The sequence below is a fragment of the Condylura cristata genome, unplaced genomic scaffold (assembly GCF_000260355.1).
Source record: "Condylura cristata isolate star-nosed mole 26May11 unplaced genomic scaffold, ConCri1.0 scaffold00006, whole genome shotgun sequence".
Classification (NCBI taxonomy): Eukaryota; Metazoa; Chordata; class Mammalia; order Eulipotyphla; family Talpidae; genus Condylura; species Condylura cristata.
Genome location: NW_004567107.1, coordinates 50,770,721 through 50,788,225, shown reverse-complemented (window position 1 = coordinate 50,788,225; position 17,505 = coordinate 50,770,721). Strand labels below are relative to the sequence as shown.

The window sequence follows — 17,505 nt, the reverse complement described above, 5'->3', positions numbered from 1 at the left end:
ATTATTTCATTTATTGTTTCCATAGAACTTCAAAATACTCTGATCAAATAAAAGAACAAATAGTGTATATATTTATACAAATATATACACAAATAGTTATATATTTAACAAATACCACTTTATATTCAATATATATCATTATAACATAAGTAGAAGCAATTACTTCAATTGGCACTTATAAGTGACCTTAAATGTCACTGAAAATATAAATAAAACATATATTTGTTTCTTGTTAATTTAATTGGAAATTACTGATCCTTAGATACTCTGAAAAAGACATTTATTCAAGCTTTTATTTAAAAACACAAGTAACTGAGGGCCTACTACATCCCAGTAAGCAATATAACAGGCAGCATTCAGGGAAATTACATGTAATAAATGTTTTCATTCTAAAGTGTCTATAACAGCAATATGTGGGTGAAAAAAAACGAGTAATCAGTTTCAAACAAGGAGACTTTAAAAGATTTCCTAACATGAGAATTTAGCAAAAAAAAAGGAAGGAAAATATATACTTAACTATCAATAAATGTTAACTGTCAGTTACTGTGCAAAGGTACTGTACAAACTGTATTTCAATTACCCTAATGAGAAACCAGTGAGGCACAGGATAAAATAATTTGCCCAGTGTCACATATCTTGTAAACAGAAGGGCTAGGAATAAATGTAGTTCTATGTAACTCAAATTCTTTCACTGGGCTGCCTAAGTTGAGCTTTAACAATCGATAAGATTTAAGTAAAGAAAAAGAAAAAAGATGACAGAAGAGACAGAGCATATAATTTATGAATCATTTTAGAAAGGAAAAAGAACTGCTGTCGTTGGAATAAATACATAACATATGCATTTATATACACATACTAATTAAACAAATGATATAATGATATAAAAAAAACAAAAAATACCTACATTAACAACAAATTATATTATAATAAAAATTCCATATTCATATCAACTATTTAAGAGAGGTATTTTTCCAGATTGAGATTATAAAGAAACCTACATAATAATTTCGAAAAAGTCCAATTTATAAATCCTTTCATTACCAGGTACATTTATCAATTAGTATTTAGTCCATGAAAGTTAATAATTTGAAGATAATAAAATATACATAGTTCACTTCACTTCTACTTTAATCAGCCTATGTAATTCCACTAAAACAACTGTTTTATAATGATAATCCCCTTTTTAAGCATAAAAACACTACTGTAACAAATGGTAATATGGCACTTGTAAAATAAAATAAATTTAATCAAATTCTAATTTTAACATTATTTGAAAGGAAAATAGATTCTACCTCTGCATTGTGCTTAGTTGTTATCTCTAATTTTTCTTTCTTGGCCCGATGGAGTTTCTTTCTGAGATCAGCAGTAATATCCAATTCTGTTTCATTTTTAAGTATTTGTTTTACATCAGTTGCAGCATTTTTCAACCTGTAAAATGAGGTCAAAATAAGTAATTCTCATCAAGTATACTTCACAATATTTCTGATTGTTCTGAATATTTTTCAAAAAAACACAGAAACATGATGTGGTCCTTATCCTAACAAAATTTACAATCTAGTCCACTGCAAAAGGTTGATAGGAACGCAAAGCAGTATGTGACTAGAAAGAAACAATCCACTGTCCGCTAAGAAACCATTATACTGTTCAAGACTGACACTTAAAGACTGATTCTATCACAAAATGAATAGTTTAAGACTAATTTCTTCCCTTTTTTCTCTTTAAATAATAAATTATACTTATTACAAATATAATACATATTATTTAAAAATATAAATAAAACATTACATATTCCTAATCAAAAATAGACTATCACTCCCAACACCCCCCCAAAAAAATTAATAGTAAAGAGAATTTAGAGGTATAAACCCACAAGGAAAAAGTGAAAAAGGTGAAGCAGTAGCAAAAAATATATGGGAAACTGGAAAGCAGGTAGATAAGTGTTAAGTGATTTACCCAAGAAAGCTGAATTTAAAGCCAACAGTTACCAGAGCCCCCCAAAGCCCTGTAACTGGCAAAAACTGAACTGGGAGTAATAGTAGAGGAGAAAACAGAATTGGTTAAAAGTCTACAATAAAGATAGCTTTAGATCCCCTACTGCATATACCACACACTAGACACCAATCTCCTCCCTCCATACTGGAGGGACGCTAGAGGTATTTCCCCTGGAGTACATAAAACAGAGACCTCTGAAGACATAAGATATAAAAGTGGGGAGGGTTTCATATCAAAAAGAATTACAAATAACAAGTTTTAAAAGTGAAAGCCCAGGGCATTCAATACTTCTTGTCTCCCAGACAGACAGCAGACAAGCAGAGACCTGAAGACTGTTCCCTGGAGAAGCTAAGCAGCAAGGAGTAAAGACCTAATACTAATACTAGCTGTTTCCCAGCAAAATAGTTTTTAACCACAATGCCACAAACACAAATCCTTAAACACTGATTTCCAATCATATTTTTAGGTCCCTACTTTTAAATATGGATAGCCAAGAATTAACATAAGTTTAGAAGCACAAAATATGAAAGAAAAAAAATCAAAAATAATCAAATGGAGGTTGGGAGGGAAGTCAATCAGTGTACCACAAATGAAAACTCTAGAAATAAACTCATATGTATATATTAATTTTTAACAAAATCATAGAAAAAAATTTAATTTTACCCATTTATCCCCTACCTTGTTCTCTATAGAGGATTTAAGGTAGCTTCTATAAAGATAGAAAATATTTATATCGCAAGTCCTATCTGCACGGAAGGACAGTCATGATTCTTGTTCCATCCCTATATCTCCTTGCTATAAATCAATTATTCTAAACTAAAATTACTCCCCATGATGCATTTCTAAAATAAAGATTACTAAAAAAAATTTTAAACAGAAAAAACAACCCTAATTGTTTTATTTTTAGACTTAACAGAAAATTACTGTATTACATGATTATAAGAGTTACTATAATTTATCATTTACTTTCATTTTCTATAACAATTTCTTTTTTTTTTTTAGGATTTATTTATTCATGCATACAGAACAGGGGTACAGGCCAGAAAGGCAGGGGGCGGTGAAAGGATTCACCAGAGTCGGGAATAGAACAGGCAGATGGACTGAAATACACTGCTAAGGGGAACAGTGGGCAGGTCAGGAGAGTTCTGCCACGCCATGGTAGGTCACCTCCCTGGCCGGGATAGAACTCATGCTGCAGTGGCTGCAACAGCTTCATAGTGCTGTGCTTTAACCCATTGTGCTACCAAGGAGGGCCCTATAACAATTTCTTTCTAAACCATACTTTGTGTTGTAGTTTCTGAAATGGCTCAGTTTTAAATTATGGATTCCACCCAAGAGAGGTGGGCCAAAGCAAGGCATTCTGTCAAAAGGCAGACTATCAATGGTAAAAAAAAAAAAAAAAAGATAATAGAAATTATTGAAATATAATTTCAAAGTAAAGAAGCAGTTAGTTAGGAGAAGAAGGTAAAACATCTAAAATGTTTAAACAGAAGTCACAAATTAGTTTTGGAGCAATGAGGAAAGAAAAGGAAATAGAGACACAGAGATTATGGCCAGCTAAATAATGACCACACAAGAATGTGAGTAAGCAAAAATATCTGAAGAACAAAAGATTTAGAGAAGTAGAAAAGAATAAAGTTCCGAGGGATAGGAGGAAGTCAGATAGTGTGACTTTGTGGATCAAGTTAAAAAAGAAGTACTAACAGCCACATAAAGTATACAAAGCCAGTTCTATTGATAGTTCCTGAGACATCATTCCTACTGCTCCAGTCCATGAAATTTCTGCTTCCCTTCATAAACCATGAGAATGCCTACCACCAAGCTCTTTCAACCACATAGTTCTTCCTGTTCCTTGCAACCAAAAGCATTTTTAAACTAAGAGGTACCAGAAGGCTTACCTTTGAGTATCACCACTGGAGTTACTTGAAGCGTTTAAACTCATGATATCTTCCCCAACACTTTCAAAATATTCCACTGCTTCCTAACAATATACTTTATTGACAATTAAACTTTTCCAAGATGCTTGTGATTTATAGATTAGATGGGCTGAAGTCTGTTAAAATAGAAACAAAATACAACTGTTATTCATATTAATTCTATTAAATATAGATTATTTTTCTCATGTTCAACTTATTTGTATTTTTTAAATTACTGCAGGGTTTCCCTGGAGGCACAAGGAGTTAAAGCACACTATGAAGCAATCAGCAACTACTCCAGCATGAGTTTGATCCCCAGTGAGGGAGCTGACCCACATGGCACAGCAGACCTCTCCTGTCACACCTGCTGCTCCCCTCAGCAATGTATTTCAGTCAATCTGCCTGTTCTGTTTCCCACTTTGTCTCTGATGAGGCCTCTTACCACCCCTGCACCTCTGGCCTATACCCCAGCTCTTGTATGCATAAATAAATAAATCTTTAAAAAAAATAAATAAAATTACTGCATAAAAATATGTGAAAAACTATTTTTAGAAGCTATAATGTACTTTTTAAAAAAAATTTAGAAGAAAAAAATGACAAAATGGTAAAAAAGATGTTCCTTCTTGTAAGAATGAGTATATTCAATTAGACTTTCTTTATAGAAGTAACATTTAACACTGGTTATAAACATTATGTAGTTTTAGGAATATAACATTCTAGGTTGACATCTGTATATACTGCATTATGATCTCCACGAAGTCTAGTTAACTGATGTTCTTTACCCAATTTCCTCACCCTTCATGCCCTTTCCCATCTGGTAGTCACCATTCTGTTTCTCATAATCAAGACTTTTTTCTTGTTTTGTTTGTGAGTGTTTTGGTTGCTTCAGGTATAGTTTATATTGCGACACCTGTATATACTACATTATGATCACCACCAAAACTCTAGCTTCCAGATTATTTTAATTTCTCAAATGAAAAAAGTTATAATAGTGTCAAATTAATCTTGAACTCAAAAGGACTATCTAGAGCCTAGGGAACAGAACTGATTTTGAAAGAAAGTAAAGTCCAGGAACATTCATGGGTTCCCAAAACCTTTCTAATAAATGAGATATTTTTAATGTGATGTTACAATAACAGATGCCAAACAAAAGACCTCATGGTAATTTTCAAGCCTTCTCCTGAAAGATGAAAGATAAGGAAGAAGAAGTTTTGGTCACTTACTATGGCTTTCTCTCTGGAATCCTCTTCTATGGGAGATACTCCAAATTACACAGATCCAACCATTTAAGTTAAGTTTCTTTACAACAGTATGAAGGAATCTCTGGGTAAACATTTTAAACAGAGAGAATTCTTAAGTCCAAATACACACAGATATTAAAATCCAGTAAGTATTGGCCCTCGCTGGTGGCGCAGCGGGTTAAAGCACAGCACTGAGAATCTAAAGCCACTTCCGCATGAGTTCCATCCCCGCCTGCCCTGGAGGTGACCACAGGGCATGTCAAGACCTCTCCTGACAGCCCGCTGCTCCCCTCAGCAGTGTACTTCGTTGATCTGCCTGTTCTACTCCCCACTCTGTCTCTGGTGAATCCTCTCACCCTCCGCATCTCTGGCCTGTACCCCAGTTCTGTACGAATAAATAAATAAATCTTGAAAAAAAAATCCAGTATTTGTTGGTATTTCCAGCAGAAGTCCAATATACTGTGAAAGACCATGAGTTTTAGACTCAGAGAGGTCTAAGTGAGGATTCCAATAAGAATCTTGCAAGTAGACAGCTGTGGGAAAATCACTTAAACTCTCTGAGCCTAGGCATTTGAGACTAAAGTAATATACACAGCACATATATTTTCTCAATCACTGCCAATATCTATAACTGAATACAGGAACCCATGAGAAAATATAATGATCCCTAATAAAGGAAGAGTAGGGGATCCTTGCAGTGATATGGTCTAGAAGATGTAAGAATTATCTAATGAATTGTGGATGTACCAGAGTATCTAAAAGACAAAAAAAAAAAAGTAAGTTCTAAACAATTCTGTCCCTGCTCTAAATAAGTATGTCTCAGAGAGATCACTGAAGGGAAAGAGACTCATATAAAACACTCAGCCATGATGCTAAGAACTAAGGTTTCCAGCAGGTAGACAGATACCAAGGGAGACTTAGTACAGTCAATCAATCAGTCAGGTGGAAGAATAGCTTGATATAGAACAAAACAATAGAATTTTAACCAAAGATGGGAAAATAGGCATCCTATTTCTCCAGAGACCTAAAAAGCTAAGTTACTTGAGTTTTGAGATTCAAGTAATCCACACAGTATATATACTTGCTCAATCACTGCCAATATCTATAACTGAATACACAAACCCATGAGAAAATAAACACAAATACCACTGTCATCAATTCATTAAACACCTATTACAATGCCAAGCACTGTACTTGGTACTTTATATACAGAATTTTGATCTTTCAACACTGTAATGTAGAAACTATTCCACTTTTCAAGGGAAAAAACTAAAATACTAGAAGTAACTTGAATGGTCACAGTTACAGATCAAGATTCCATAAAGCCCAAGTTCTTTCTACAAAATCATTGTTGATATAGTTGAACCATATCTTATCCCAAGTTTATCATGTACATTTCAATTAAGGAAACTCATCTGATTTAGAGAGGCTAACCGGATTTTTCTAAGGCCAATCAGCTTCTAAATAAAGAATTAAACTAAAGACACAATAAGCTATGCGATACCGAGTACCAAAATCTTTTTGCCTCACTACCATGTCCTCAAAGGTCATGAAGACAGAAAAACTGTCTTTAAAATGGAGTAAAATAATTAGAACCTAGCAAAAGGGCTCTTCTATATACTTCAGAGAATGTCCAAGGCTCAAATGTTTCTATTTTTGGGAAAAAAGGTGAACTACACACTTACATGTTTGTGCATTTGTGTCACACTGGCACAAACAGGAATCTCTAGTTAACTCACAAGAAAATAATTTACATATATAGGATTTAATAAGATATGCTATTTTTTCATTTTATTTTGTTTTGCTTTGATTTTGGGAGGAGTTTATAAAATTTTAATAAACTTGTTTCAATAAAACTAAGTTGAAGAATCAGTTTTCAGTGCATTATTTTGGCATCTAAGATCCTCAAATCTGAATGTCTTCTGAAGACAAAGTGTCTCCTACAGCTCAGAAACAAGTATCATTGATTTCCAGATCATTTGTACAGACAATGTGTTCGGCAGATGGTCGCCCACAATCTCTGCCCCCAGTGTTTCTCTCTTGTATATAACACCCTCGTTTCTGGGCAGAACCTGTGACTTGCTTCTAACCAACAAAATATGCCACTACCAAGTTTACATTGTTATGTAAGATTCTGTTAGCAGACTGAATGACTATCTCCTGCTGACCTCCAAGAAGCTGTCATGCTGTGAATGGTTTAAGGGGAGACTGGCCAGGCAGGGAACTTCTGGCGGATTCCTGGGCCCCAGGGCAGCCTCAACCACCGGTAGCTGAGAAAGCCAATTCCTCAGTCTTACAGATGCCCACAGGAAATAAATTCTACCAACAAGCTGAATGATCTGGGAAACAGATTTTTCCAGTTAAGCCTGTAGAGAAGAAAACAACCCAACCAACATCTTGAATGCAGCCTGGGGAAACTCTGGACAGAGGGTCCAACTAGGCTATGCCGCATTCCTGACCAAAAGGAACTGTGAGACAGTAAATGAGTATTTTAAGCCACTAAGTTTATGATAACTTGTACACAGCAATACAAACTGATATGGTTAAGAAACCTGAAAATGCTCTTGGTGGGATTAACAGGTAAAATATAAAAACGAGTTATACCAGCCCTGCCTGTGTGCCTTTCACAGTCTCTTTGTTTTTTCTATAGTTTAATTTCCTCATTAATTTAAATGAAGACATTTGTAAAATTCCTATCTAAGGTAACTAGACTGAAACACTAAAAAATCATGGGCAACACTTACAACAAAATGAACCACAAAATACAAATAAATAAGAACAAACCACTAACGGACACAAAACCTGCATAGGATTAGAGGTATCTATAGATAAAGCAGAAGGAAACAAGAAGTTATATGTGATAAGACCCACAAAGAACAGATGTCTAGTGGAAAGAACTACTAGACAGTTTGAGAGCAACAGATAAAACAAATTAGTTTGCCCATTCCAAGAGCTGACACTGGAAACAGGCATATGGTAAGACAGTCTTAAATGAGCTGGTAAAATCCAGCCTCATGAACTCTGAAAACTAACCTATCAAGAGCCCCCTTTTCTCCTCTTCTTCCTTTCCCCCTCTCTCCCCACTTTCTTTCCCTCCCCCACCCCACATTAGCTCCTGATGTCATCAAGGTACAAGGGCTGAACTGGTTTTGGAAGACTAAATCAGTGAGGGGGACAAATGCGGCCAATGGCTTAATTTAAACTAAACCTGAGTTTCTATGGCATTGAACATGGCAAGTAAGATGGAGCAAAATCTCCTTTTCTTCCAGGATGATGAAAAGCCAGCAAAGATAAGGAAAGTAAAGTGGCAAGTACAGTAATGAAACTGACAGCGGAAAAGCAAGCTAAGTTAAACAACTGCAGCATCCCCATATAAATATATGTTCATAGCTTTCTTTGAAACTTCATTAACACCACATGATAAACAATAATTTGGCTAACCTACATATGTGATTAATCTTTTAAATATGCAATCAATGGCAGTCTTTGTCTTCAATATCTGTGTAATAATGTTTTCCATTTGAAAATATTCTTCACTATGAACTAATAATGATCTGATACCTCAAAGCCATTCCTTGCATTCATCATGTGAACTGTGACAACAATCCCTTCTCTAGACATCAAGCTAAGTACTTTCGATAGTCTCTTTTCAATCTGGATCATCCCCGAAGAGAAGGTACTGTTAATATTCCCACTTTATAACCAAGGAAACTGGAGCTTAAAGATATGCAGTTACTTGTCCAGGCTATACCTCTGACGTTGAAGATTCAAACCCAAACTAGCTGACCCAAGTTCTGCTATGTCCCTTGCAATAGCCTTCAAGCATGATTCACCTCACTTAAGGGGTATGTGAGTGAGATATGCTCGTAAGGGAAGCTTTTCTGTTCCCTACTGCGGATATCTCCAACACAGATTATTTCCCACATCCAAATTAAGTACAAATCAGGGTCGATTTAGTGAAAAATGACTCATCCTCCAGTGGATTATCAGCTTTGCTGGCACAGCCACAGACTTGGACGAAAACCAGGCCATCATGTAGCAGTGATGGATAAAGTATAATTAAATCAAATGGATTAAATCGAGTGTTAAGGTGTTAATAGATGAATCTGCTCTTGGTAGCGAAATTGTACTATTCTCACCAAACCGACTAAAATAGCTGAGGGGATGATAATGTATAATATTCTTCAGAGGAAAGTTTTTTTAGAATAGATGTTGGGACAATTAATCTGGACATCCTGATAGTAAGTGCTGGACTGAAAAATCATTCTACTTCAGATTTCTAAGCACTACTAGTACAGTGCCCCTTCCTCACTTCTGAGGAAGTGGGGTTCCTCAGAATGGATTCATTCTGTGTGTCTGCACAGACCAGGAGACAGGAAGAGTTGTGGGGCAATGAAAAGATAAAAATAACTGTTATTGAGTACTTACTTCATGCCAGGTACTAGCTAAGCACACACCATCTCATTAAATCCTCCCATAACCCTATGAGATAATTATGTACCTTTCACAGAGGACAGCCTGAGTAAGTTGTGTAAGATATCCACCAGGAGGCTAAGAATTCAAATGCGCATCTGGATCACTCTTTGAAAAAACCCTGTGGTCTCCAACAGTTATCTACATCTGTTTTCGGGGTATCTGTCTACACTTTTTTTTTTTCAGCCTTAAATGGGTTGTTGGGCTCTTTCATGGAACCAAAACCAAGACAAAGAGACTGAGGCAGGATTTCAGAGATAAATGGGACTTTAGAGACCAAATTCTCCCCCTAATTTGAAAGATAAAGATTCTAATGCCTAGGGAGCTTAGGTGATTTGGCTAAATTGATAGCTGATATATGAACTAAGACTAATCCAGCAAGCTCCAGACTGAAACTACTTCATCCTTCCTCTTAGCAGGTTGCACTGCCTTTGTAGACCCTTCAGTTCAAGAAAACCATTTCCTGCTCTACCATTGTTTTGTTGCTCGTAGGCACTAACTAGTTGTTCAATAAGTGACATGCGAGGCTTCTGTCAAGATTGTGAGAATTATAAAGCATCTGTATGCCATGTATTCTAAAGAATGGGACACCCACCACCTGAAACTGTTCCTTGAGTTAAAATACGCAATGTCATTTGAGATAGTCTCAGAACGAATAATTATGTCCTAGTTTACAATGAATATCACTGGAATAAAAGGCTCCACTTCTGCAGAACATTTACAGCCTCAGAAAAACTCAACTTTCCTAAATCTCTTAAGAGTACCGGAGGGTAAGCAGTTGAAGCTACAGAATGCAGACTAGCACAACTCATTCTTTATCAAAACTGAGTAGCTAGTGGGCACCTGGATTTTTTTTTTTCCCTAAAATGAAAAAAGGAAATGGTCCTTGTCCTCTTAAATACTGACAGTTCAGGAGCGAGAAAGCCCGGCAGTCGGGCTAAACTAAAACTGTAAACTAAAGCAGCTGCAAGCTCAGCGGTCCGGGCCCTGGTCCCAGGTCCTACTCAAGCCTCAGGGCACAGTACCGCGGTCTCGAGCTAGGATGCTATAGCACACTCTTCCTCCCGGGAGGCGGAAAGGCCCAGCCCAAGATCTTGGAGGCGTATCCCCACAGACGAAAGGAACACCCCCAAACTACGTCGGGATCCCTCACAGTGCTCACCGCAGCACTCCCATCCCTCTCCTCAACACTGCCCCGCTCAAGTTTAGGGTGCTTCGAAGCCCCACATCCCGTGGTTACCTCAAGGGGCTCCGGTAGTCCAGACCGCACACCCAACACCCCAGGGGTAGCTTCAAATCAGGGTAGAAAAAGGCCCAGGTTGACTGCAGTAGGCGCGGGGGAGGGGAGTAAACAAAAACTGTTGAAACTTGACGGACTCTAGGACCCAGAGGGGGAAACAAATAGCAAGTGGGACTCGTGGGGACAAAACACTGGGAGGTGAACTTTACAACGGCCACTTCCGGAAGCTGGGAAGACTCGACTTCCCCCGCAGACTTTGGCAGACAGTCGCGGGCCTTACGGCTCCGCCCCGCCTTCCCCAGGCCCCTTACCTCCCGCCCCAAAGCCCGCAGCTCCGGGATACGCACACGGAGAACGCCGGGCTCCGATTGGAAGAGCCCGGCCCGCGAAGCTGCGCGGCTCCACTGGAAGGCTGGCGTACGCATGCGCCGTTGCTGGGGAGCGGCGGGCTCGCGACCGTGCGCGGTTCGGCGCCAGGCGCGCGCGCTCCTCGCTGGAGAACGCTTTCCCCCGCGACTCTCCGGGGTGGTGTTCTCAGGGTGAGGGCCCTTACTCTTTGTCTCAGAATGCCCGGAAAGCTACTGAAAATGCACATTTCTAATCACGTGTATGTGGAATCTAAAAAAGTCAAACTGCAGGGGGTAGGGCTGTAGGGAGATAAGATTGATGTTTAAAGGTACGAACTTGCAACTTGTATTAATCATCGATCGTGATCTCATACACAGTGAAATGAATACAGACAGTATTGAACTGTAATTACGTAACCTGACATCGTTGCAAAGGCAATCAATTTATTAATTTAGCAAGTAAACAAATAACAAGTGTAAACAAATAACAAGTGTAACAAGTGAAATATATCGTTTTTTAAATGCAGATTTCTGCACCCTAACCTTCGTCCCCCCCCTCCCTAAAAATATTAAGAGAGCAGATCTCGGATCCTATATTATTAAACTCTTCTGATGATCCTTAGGACCAGTGCGGGTCTGCGGACTGGTACCGAAGCCAGAGGAAATTGGCTGAGCGGGACTTCAGCACGAGAGGCTGGTTTCCCGCGGGTTAGATCACGGTCCACCTGCTGGGCGCTTCAGGTCCCCTCCTCCTATCCCCATTGTATTCCAGTTTAGGTAGTAAACCGGGAGGTTATAAAGCTGGTCAGTGTGCTCATGCTGATGCAGCGCCTTTCGTTATAAATATTACGTAAGGGGCACCTCGCAGAAAAGTCCTAGGAGATTTAGCATGTGCCCCATCGCTCCTACTTACCCCCGCCTTTCCCCCACCTCCTGAACACACACACGAGGGAGAGACACAGAGAGACACACACGTGCCCCCTCTCCTTGATAATTTATACTCTGGTTTCTCCCGGTAGCTACTGCACAACCTGCTGCCGACGCAGGGAGGTTGGAAAGTCAAATCCTTTTTTGTTCCTTCGATTTTGAAAGCCTATTCCCCAAAGAGCAATGCAAATTGGCGGAATTTTGATTGAGTATAGTTTCAACAACATCTCCTCCTCAACCCCCGCCCCCCAAAAGGTGTTTAATACAAAATGAACCTTTTATGTTAAAATCCTATGATCATAATCAACCTAAAACCAGGTGTAGGGGCGGGCTTTACCCTGCCTCCCTAGGGAGCGCCAACGGTCATAAATGCAAATGTAAATAGAGACAAAAACCGCCTCTCCTACCCTATTTTAGCGGTGAACCTAGTGTTGTATATACACTTGTTGGGGTCAATAGTGCTCAGCTGAAACTTACATAATGTAATACTGCAATATTACTTCAATAAAATATAAACAAAATAAAAGCCTTGATTCCAGTAGTAGTGAGAATTTAATTGGTTTCAGTCTAGTCATTTAGATTAAAAAAAGAAGACCCATCCCACTTCCTAATAATTTAGCCAATAGAGAGTAATTACTTCAAAGGAAAGAGCTTTAAATGGAAAGGAAAAAATAGCCCAACCTAACATTTACAGCTGAAATGGAAAACTACAGCAGACTACTGAGATTAGGGCTTTTTTACTTTACAAATATGAAATGGTATTTATAAATTTTCTTATTTATGTTTTAACAAAAGTATTAAAATTTAGTGAAAAATGGGTATAACATAAAAACTTGCACTTTTCATTTATTAGTTCATTCTGCATTTATTGAACATAGACTATATTCGCAGCTTGGAGCTAGGTGATACATAATATGGCCCAGTGGGAAAAAGAAGAAATTATTTTGGTTTTGTTTTCAGAAATTCAAGGTTATTTTTCATGGACAAGCTGTCTCCCCCTTAAAAAGACTGTGTTGTATAAAGTAATCACAATCCATATGGCATACACAACCCCCATTCTCTCTGGCAACAATACAAACATGCTACATAAAGTAAAATTTCTATTTTATTTTTCCCCAGAGGATAATTTTTCTTCTGTCCTTGGGATCTTAGCTCCTTCACATGGGCTTTGGCAGAAGTCATGGGGCATTACCCAGAGGTCTAAATTGGGGGGGAGAAAGGGCTTGGTCTTTCAGGAGGTTTGAGGAGAACTTCCTGTCTGCCTTGCTGTGAAAGGCACAATACACAATACAATTTGGGAAGCTCATACACTTCATCAGGCACTTGCAAACTGGCCTGATGACTAGAGACTCCACCATGTTTCTAATGACGAACTCCTTGATAGTGTTGGCCACAAACACACCAGGGTTGCAATCTGCACTGAGTAGGCTTTAAATGGTCCCAATCCTTTTTGCTGATCCTTCTTCTGCTGGACATCTTGGTAGCAAGGACCTGAGAGAGAGACAAGTGTGAGTGTCAACCCTGAGCAAATTCAAAATCTTTTAAGGGAAATTTGAGCAAAGTATTATAGATTCACCAAGCTCACATATATTAGGAAGACATGGAAGCTACAAACCCCAGCACAAGAAACAAGATAAGGAATCTGAGAAACTGTCAGAAGCGCTAGAGGGGTGAAAGGCAATAGGAAAGAGGAAATGTGGCTGGAGAAGTAAGTGGAACTCAGAAAACAGCGGGCCTTTTAGGTCATATTTATCAAGCAATAAAGCTAATAAAAGGTGAAACATTTAATAACATTTTAATAACTGCACAATAAATCTGACTGTTTTCAAATACTTGAAAATTTTCTGGTTTTCTGTTAGAAGTCAATTCTCTGCTGCATTTTGCTTGCTTAAAAAAACTAATGTGAAGAGTCTCTGTAATCCACTTCCCTTTTAGCCAGTTCTTCTGAGATGCTAGTCCATCCATCCACTCCACTTCATCAAAACAGCATCCAAAGTCAACAATGACCTCATTTCCAAAAGCTAGACCACTTGAATTTACTTACTTACTTACACTGTGATCCTCAGATTTCCCTTCTGCATGATTAAATTCACCATTTCTCCAGTTCTCTAGCTTTTTTGTTCAGAGAACCATGATCCCCTTCTAGCCCTCAAAGTAGTATTTCCCCAATTCTGCCCTTAACCTTCACATTTTACCATATAAATGCCCTTGTTGAGGGCATTCATTCCTATAAGTGTGAACTATAGGACCACATTTTTCAATTCTTTGTGTCCACTTTGTGTCCAATATTAGATCATAATATTGTAAGCTGAGCTCTGGTTTGAATTTTAAATCCCATTTGAACATTACCATTTAATGTCTGGTAAAGTTAAATTCAGCATGTCTAAAACTTAATTATCATTCTCAACTTCTCACTCTACCCCAAACTGCTCCTCTATTATAAAACTTCTAATCTCTTAGCACCCAAATGACAAAATTCAAGCATCTTTCTTTTTTTCAAGCTTATCAATTCTTACATCTGAGAATCATGAGGCCCTACTTACTTCCTCTAAGTCTCCTATTCTGACTGCCTCATGTCCTGACACTTGTCATCAGGGTCTTTGCTGTGGCCTAAAACAAGTCACTGTTTTATCAGGTTCACACCTCAAAAGTGCTAATTTCCACCAGGGTGGAAAAGTTTCACTTAGAGTACAAACCAAGTGCATATAACCAAAATATGAATTAACTGGGGGAAATCACATATAATATTATAAGCACACAATTAAATTGACAGTGAAAGGGGCAAGGTGATGAACCTCTTGGCAAGGGTCAGAAACTGTCAATATAGAACAGCTGAAGTTTGTTTGAAGAATTCCTTGCATTCACCTGCAGAAAGAGATCTGTCACTTCTTAGACAATCTTCAGCAGCTTTTACTAAAACCTGGAGGCTTCAGGATTTCAGATATGAAATCCACAGCTTCTCAAACTGGCTTAAATTCAGTGCCTATAATTATACCACTTCTGTCCCATATTATCAGGATCATCAGATAACTAATTTAGGGGAGGTCTTTCAGTACAACCAGGTTTCTACCTGTCCTTACCTTTTGTATGTCTGTTTTTCAGTCTTAATAAAAAAGAAGTTGTTGTATTGTTTAAAGATTTATTTATCTGTTCATATAAAAACTGGGGCCCAGACCAGAGGTGTGGAGTTGAGGGGGTGAGAGGATTCACCAGAGACAGAGTAGGAAGCAGAACTGGCAGATCTATTGAAATACCCTGCAGAGGAGAATAGCAAGTGGGTTAGGGGAGGTCTGCTGTGCCATGTGGGTAACCTGAGCCAGGATCAAACTCATGCTGCAGTGGCTGCAGACAGCCTCATACTTCTATGCTTTAACATGTGGCGCCACCAGGGAAGGTCTAAAAGAAATTTTTTTTTTTAAAGATTTATTTGTGCATACAGAACTGGGGTACAGGCCAGAGGCTCAGGGGTGGTGAGAGGCTTCACCAGAGACAGAGTGGGGAACAGAACAGGCAGATGGACGAAGTACACTGCTGAGGGGAGCAGTGGGCGGGTCAGGAGAGGTCTGCCAAGCCATGTGGTCACCTCCAGGGCAGGCGGGAATCGAACTCATGCGGAGGCTGCTTTAGATTCTCAGTGCTGTGCTTTAACCTGCTGCGCCACCAGGGAGGGCCGAAAAATTTTTTTTAATTGATATCTTATGTTCTATCTCAACTACCCTCATATCTCAATCAATAAGCGTCATTCCAATGTCAGTGACATTGTAAAAGTCACTCACCTACCAACCTGTGCAAATTCTCAACATTTTTACAACTTCTCTTTATTTTAGATAGCAGAAGTTGTCAAAATATCTTATAGGAGGATGGTTTCTCTCATAGCAGTAATATAACAGAACAGGCGAGAAAACAATGGTAATGATGAACAGCTATATACCAGAGACATTTTCTGGGGGCGGAGTAGGGAATGGGATCAAAAACAGTGGGGGGAGGGAAATGTATTGGACTATGGTGATGGCACATGGGTGATTTGGTGATGGGAAACCCAAGGGGATCACAACTGAAATGGAAAAATGCACAAAAATATGTAAAAATAAACTATTATAAAAATTTTTTTTTAAAAGCTAAAAAAAATTTCTTATAGGAGGGGACTATTTTGGCAAATTCCTTCAACTTCTTTTTTTCTGGAAAGGTCTTTATTTCTCCCTCATACCTGAAAAAGAATTTTGTGAGCTATGTTATTCTTGGCTGGCAGATTTGTCTTTGAGTAGTTTGAATACATCATTCCATTCTTTCTTTGCCTGTATACTTCCTAGTAAGTCTGATGTATGTACTTTTATGAGTTACCTGCTTGGTCCCAGTCACCTTCAATATTCTTTCTTTGTCATGAACGCTTGATAATTTCATCACGGTGTGTCATAGTTTAGGTTCCATGCATTAAATAACAAGGTATTCCTTAGTTTCATGGACTTGTAGATTTAGTTCCATATGTAGATATGTCAATAAGAACAAAATATACTTTTTCATGGCAACATTGTAATTTATTTTATGAATGCCTATATTTTTTCTGATCTTTTGAGTTTTCTGATTTTTTAAAATAGTACTGTCTTTATAGTTACACTTCATATATTTATCTTTTTAAAATCATAGAATAAAATTCCTAAAATGGAAATTGATATTAGTTTAGCATTGAAAACTAAAGCCAGCGTAATTGTTTCTACATTAAGTTATAGTAGCATTAGACATACTTTCCTATATTTATGTTAAACAATTCAAGGCCTCACAATTGTTTTTTTGCTCCACTTGTCATGGAAGATAGGCTGTGACCTTAATAGATAGATTGCTTATGCAGGCGAATACTTTATTTCCTTAGCAGGACAGCTAATAAACTCAGCTTTGCCTCATCAACACACAGACATATATAATTGTAAATGGAAAAAACGGCCAGTTTATAAAGGGAAGCTAGGCCTGCCCTATATTACTCTTGTCTAACCCTCTATAGAAGTCCTTGTAGAGATGTCAACATTGGTGAAGAAGGAAAGTACAGCTGAGTTCCAAGTTGCGAGCAATACAAAAGAGTGCAGAAATATCCAGGGACTCACTGACAGCGAAGCTATTGTTAGACAAATCCCTCTGCTTTAAATATATATACATATATATGTGTATATATATGTGTGTATGTGTGTGTGTATATATATATATACATATATATATATATACACACACACATATATATTTGAAAAGGGTCACTCTTAAAGGAGAATGAAAAGCAAATATGTGTATGTATTTCTGGATTTTCTATTCTGTTCAATGGATCTATATGTTTACCGTCAGGTATTACACTGTGTTAATGGTTACACCACTGTAGAACATTT

General features: G+C 37.9%; 2 protein-coding genes across 2 annotated transcripts in view; both read right to left on the bottom strand.

Annotated features, from left to right (window-relative positions):
- CCDC171 (coiled-coil domain containing 171) overlaps positions 1-5,209 on the bottom strand; it is a 224,718-nt gene extending 219,509 nt beyond the window's left edge. The window contains exons 1-3 of the mRNA XM_004677677.2: positions 5,132-5,209; positions 3,891-4,045; positions 1,293-1,428 (exon numbers count right to left, since the gene is read on the bottom strand). Of these exons, the coding sequence (XP_004677734.1) occupies positions 1,293-1,428; positions 3,891-3,934 (180 nt within the window). The 5' untranslated portion in view covers positions 3,935-4,045; positions 5,132-5,209. The remainder of the gene's footprint in view (positions 1-1,292; positions 1,429-3,890; positions 4,046-5,131) is intronic.
- Positions 5,210-13,054: 7,845 nt separating this feature from the next.
- The window catches only part of LOC105853286 (atherin-like), a 41,178-nt gene continuing 36,727 nt past the window's right edge, over positions 13,055-17,505 (bottom strand). Inside the window, exon 2 of the mRNA XM_012721253.1 lies at positions 13,055-13,627. Coding sequence (XP_012576707.1) covers positions 13,479-13,627 — 149 coding nt within the window. The 3' untranslated portion in view covers positions 13,055-13,478. The remainder of the gene's footprint in view (positions 13,628-17,505) is intronic.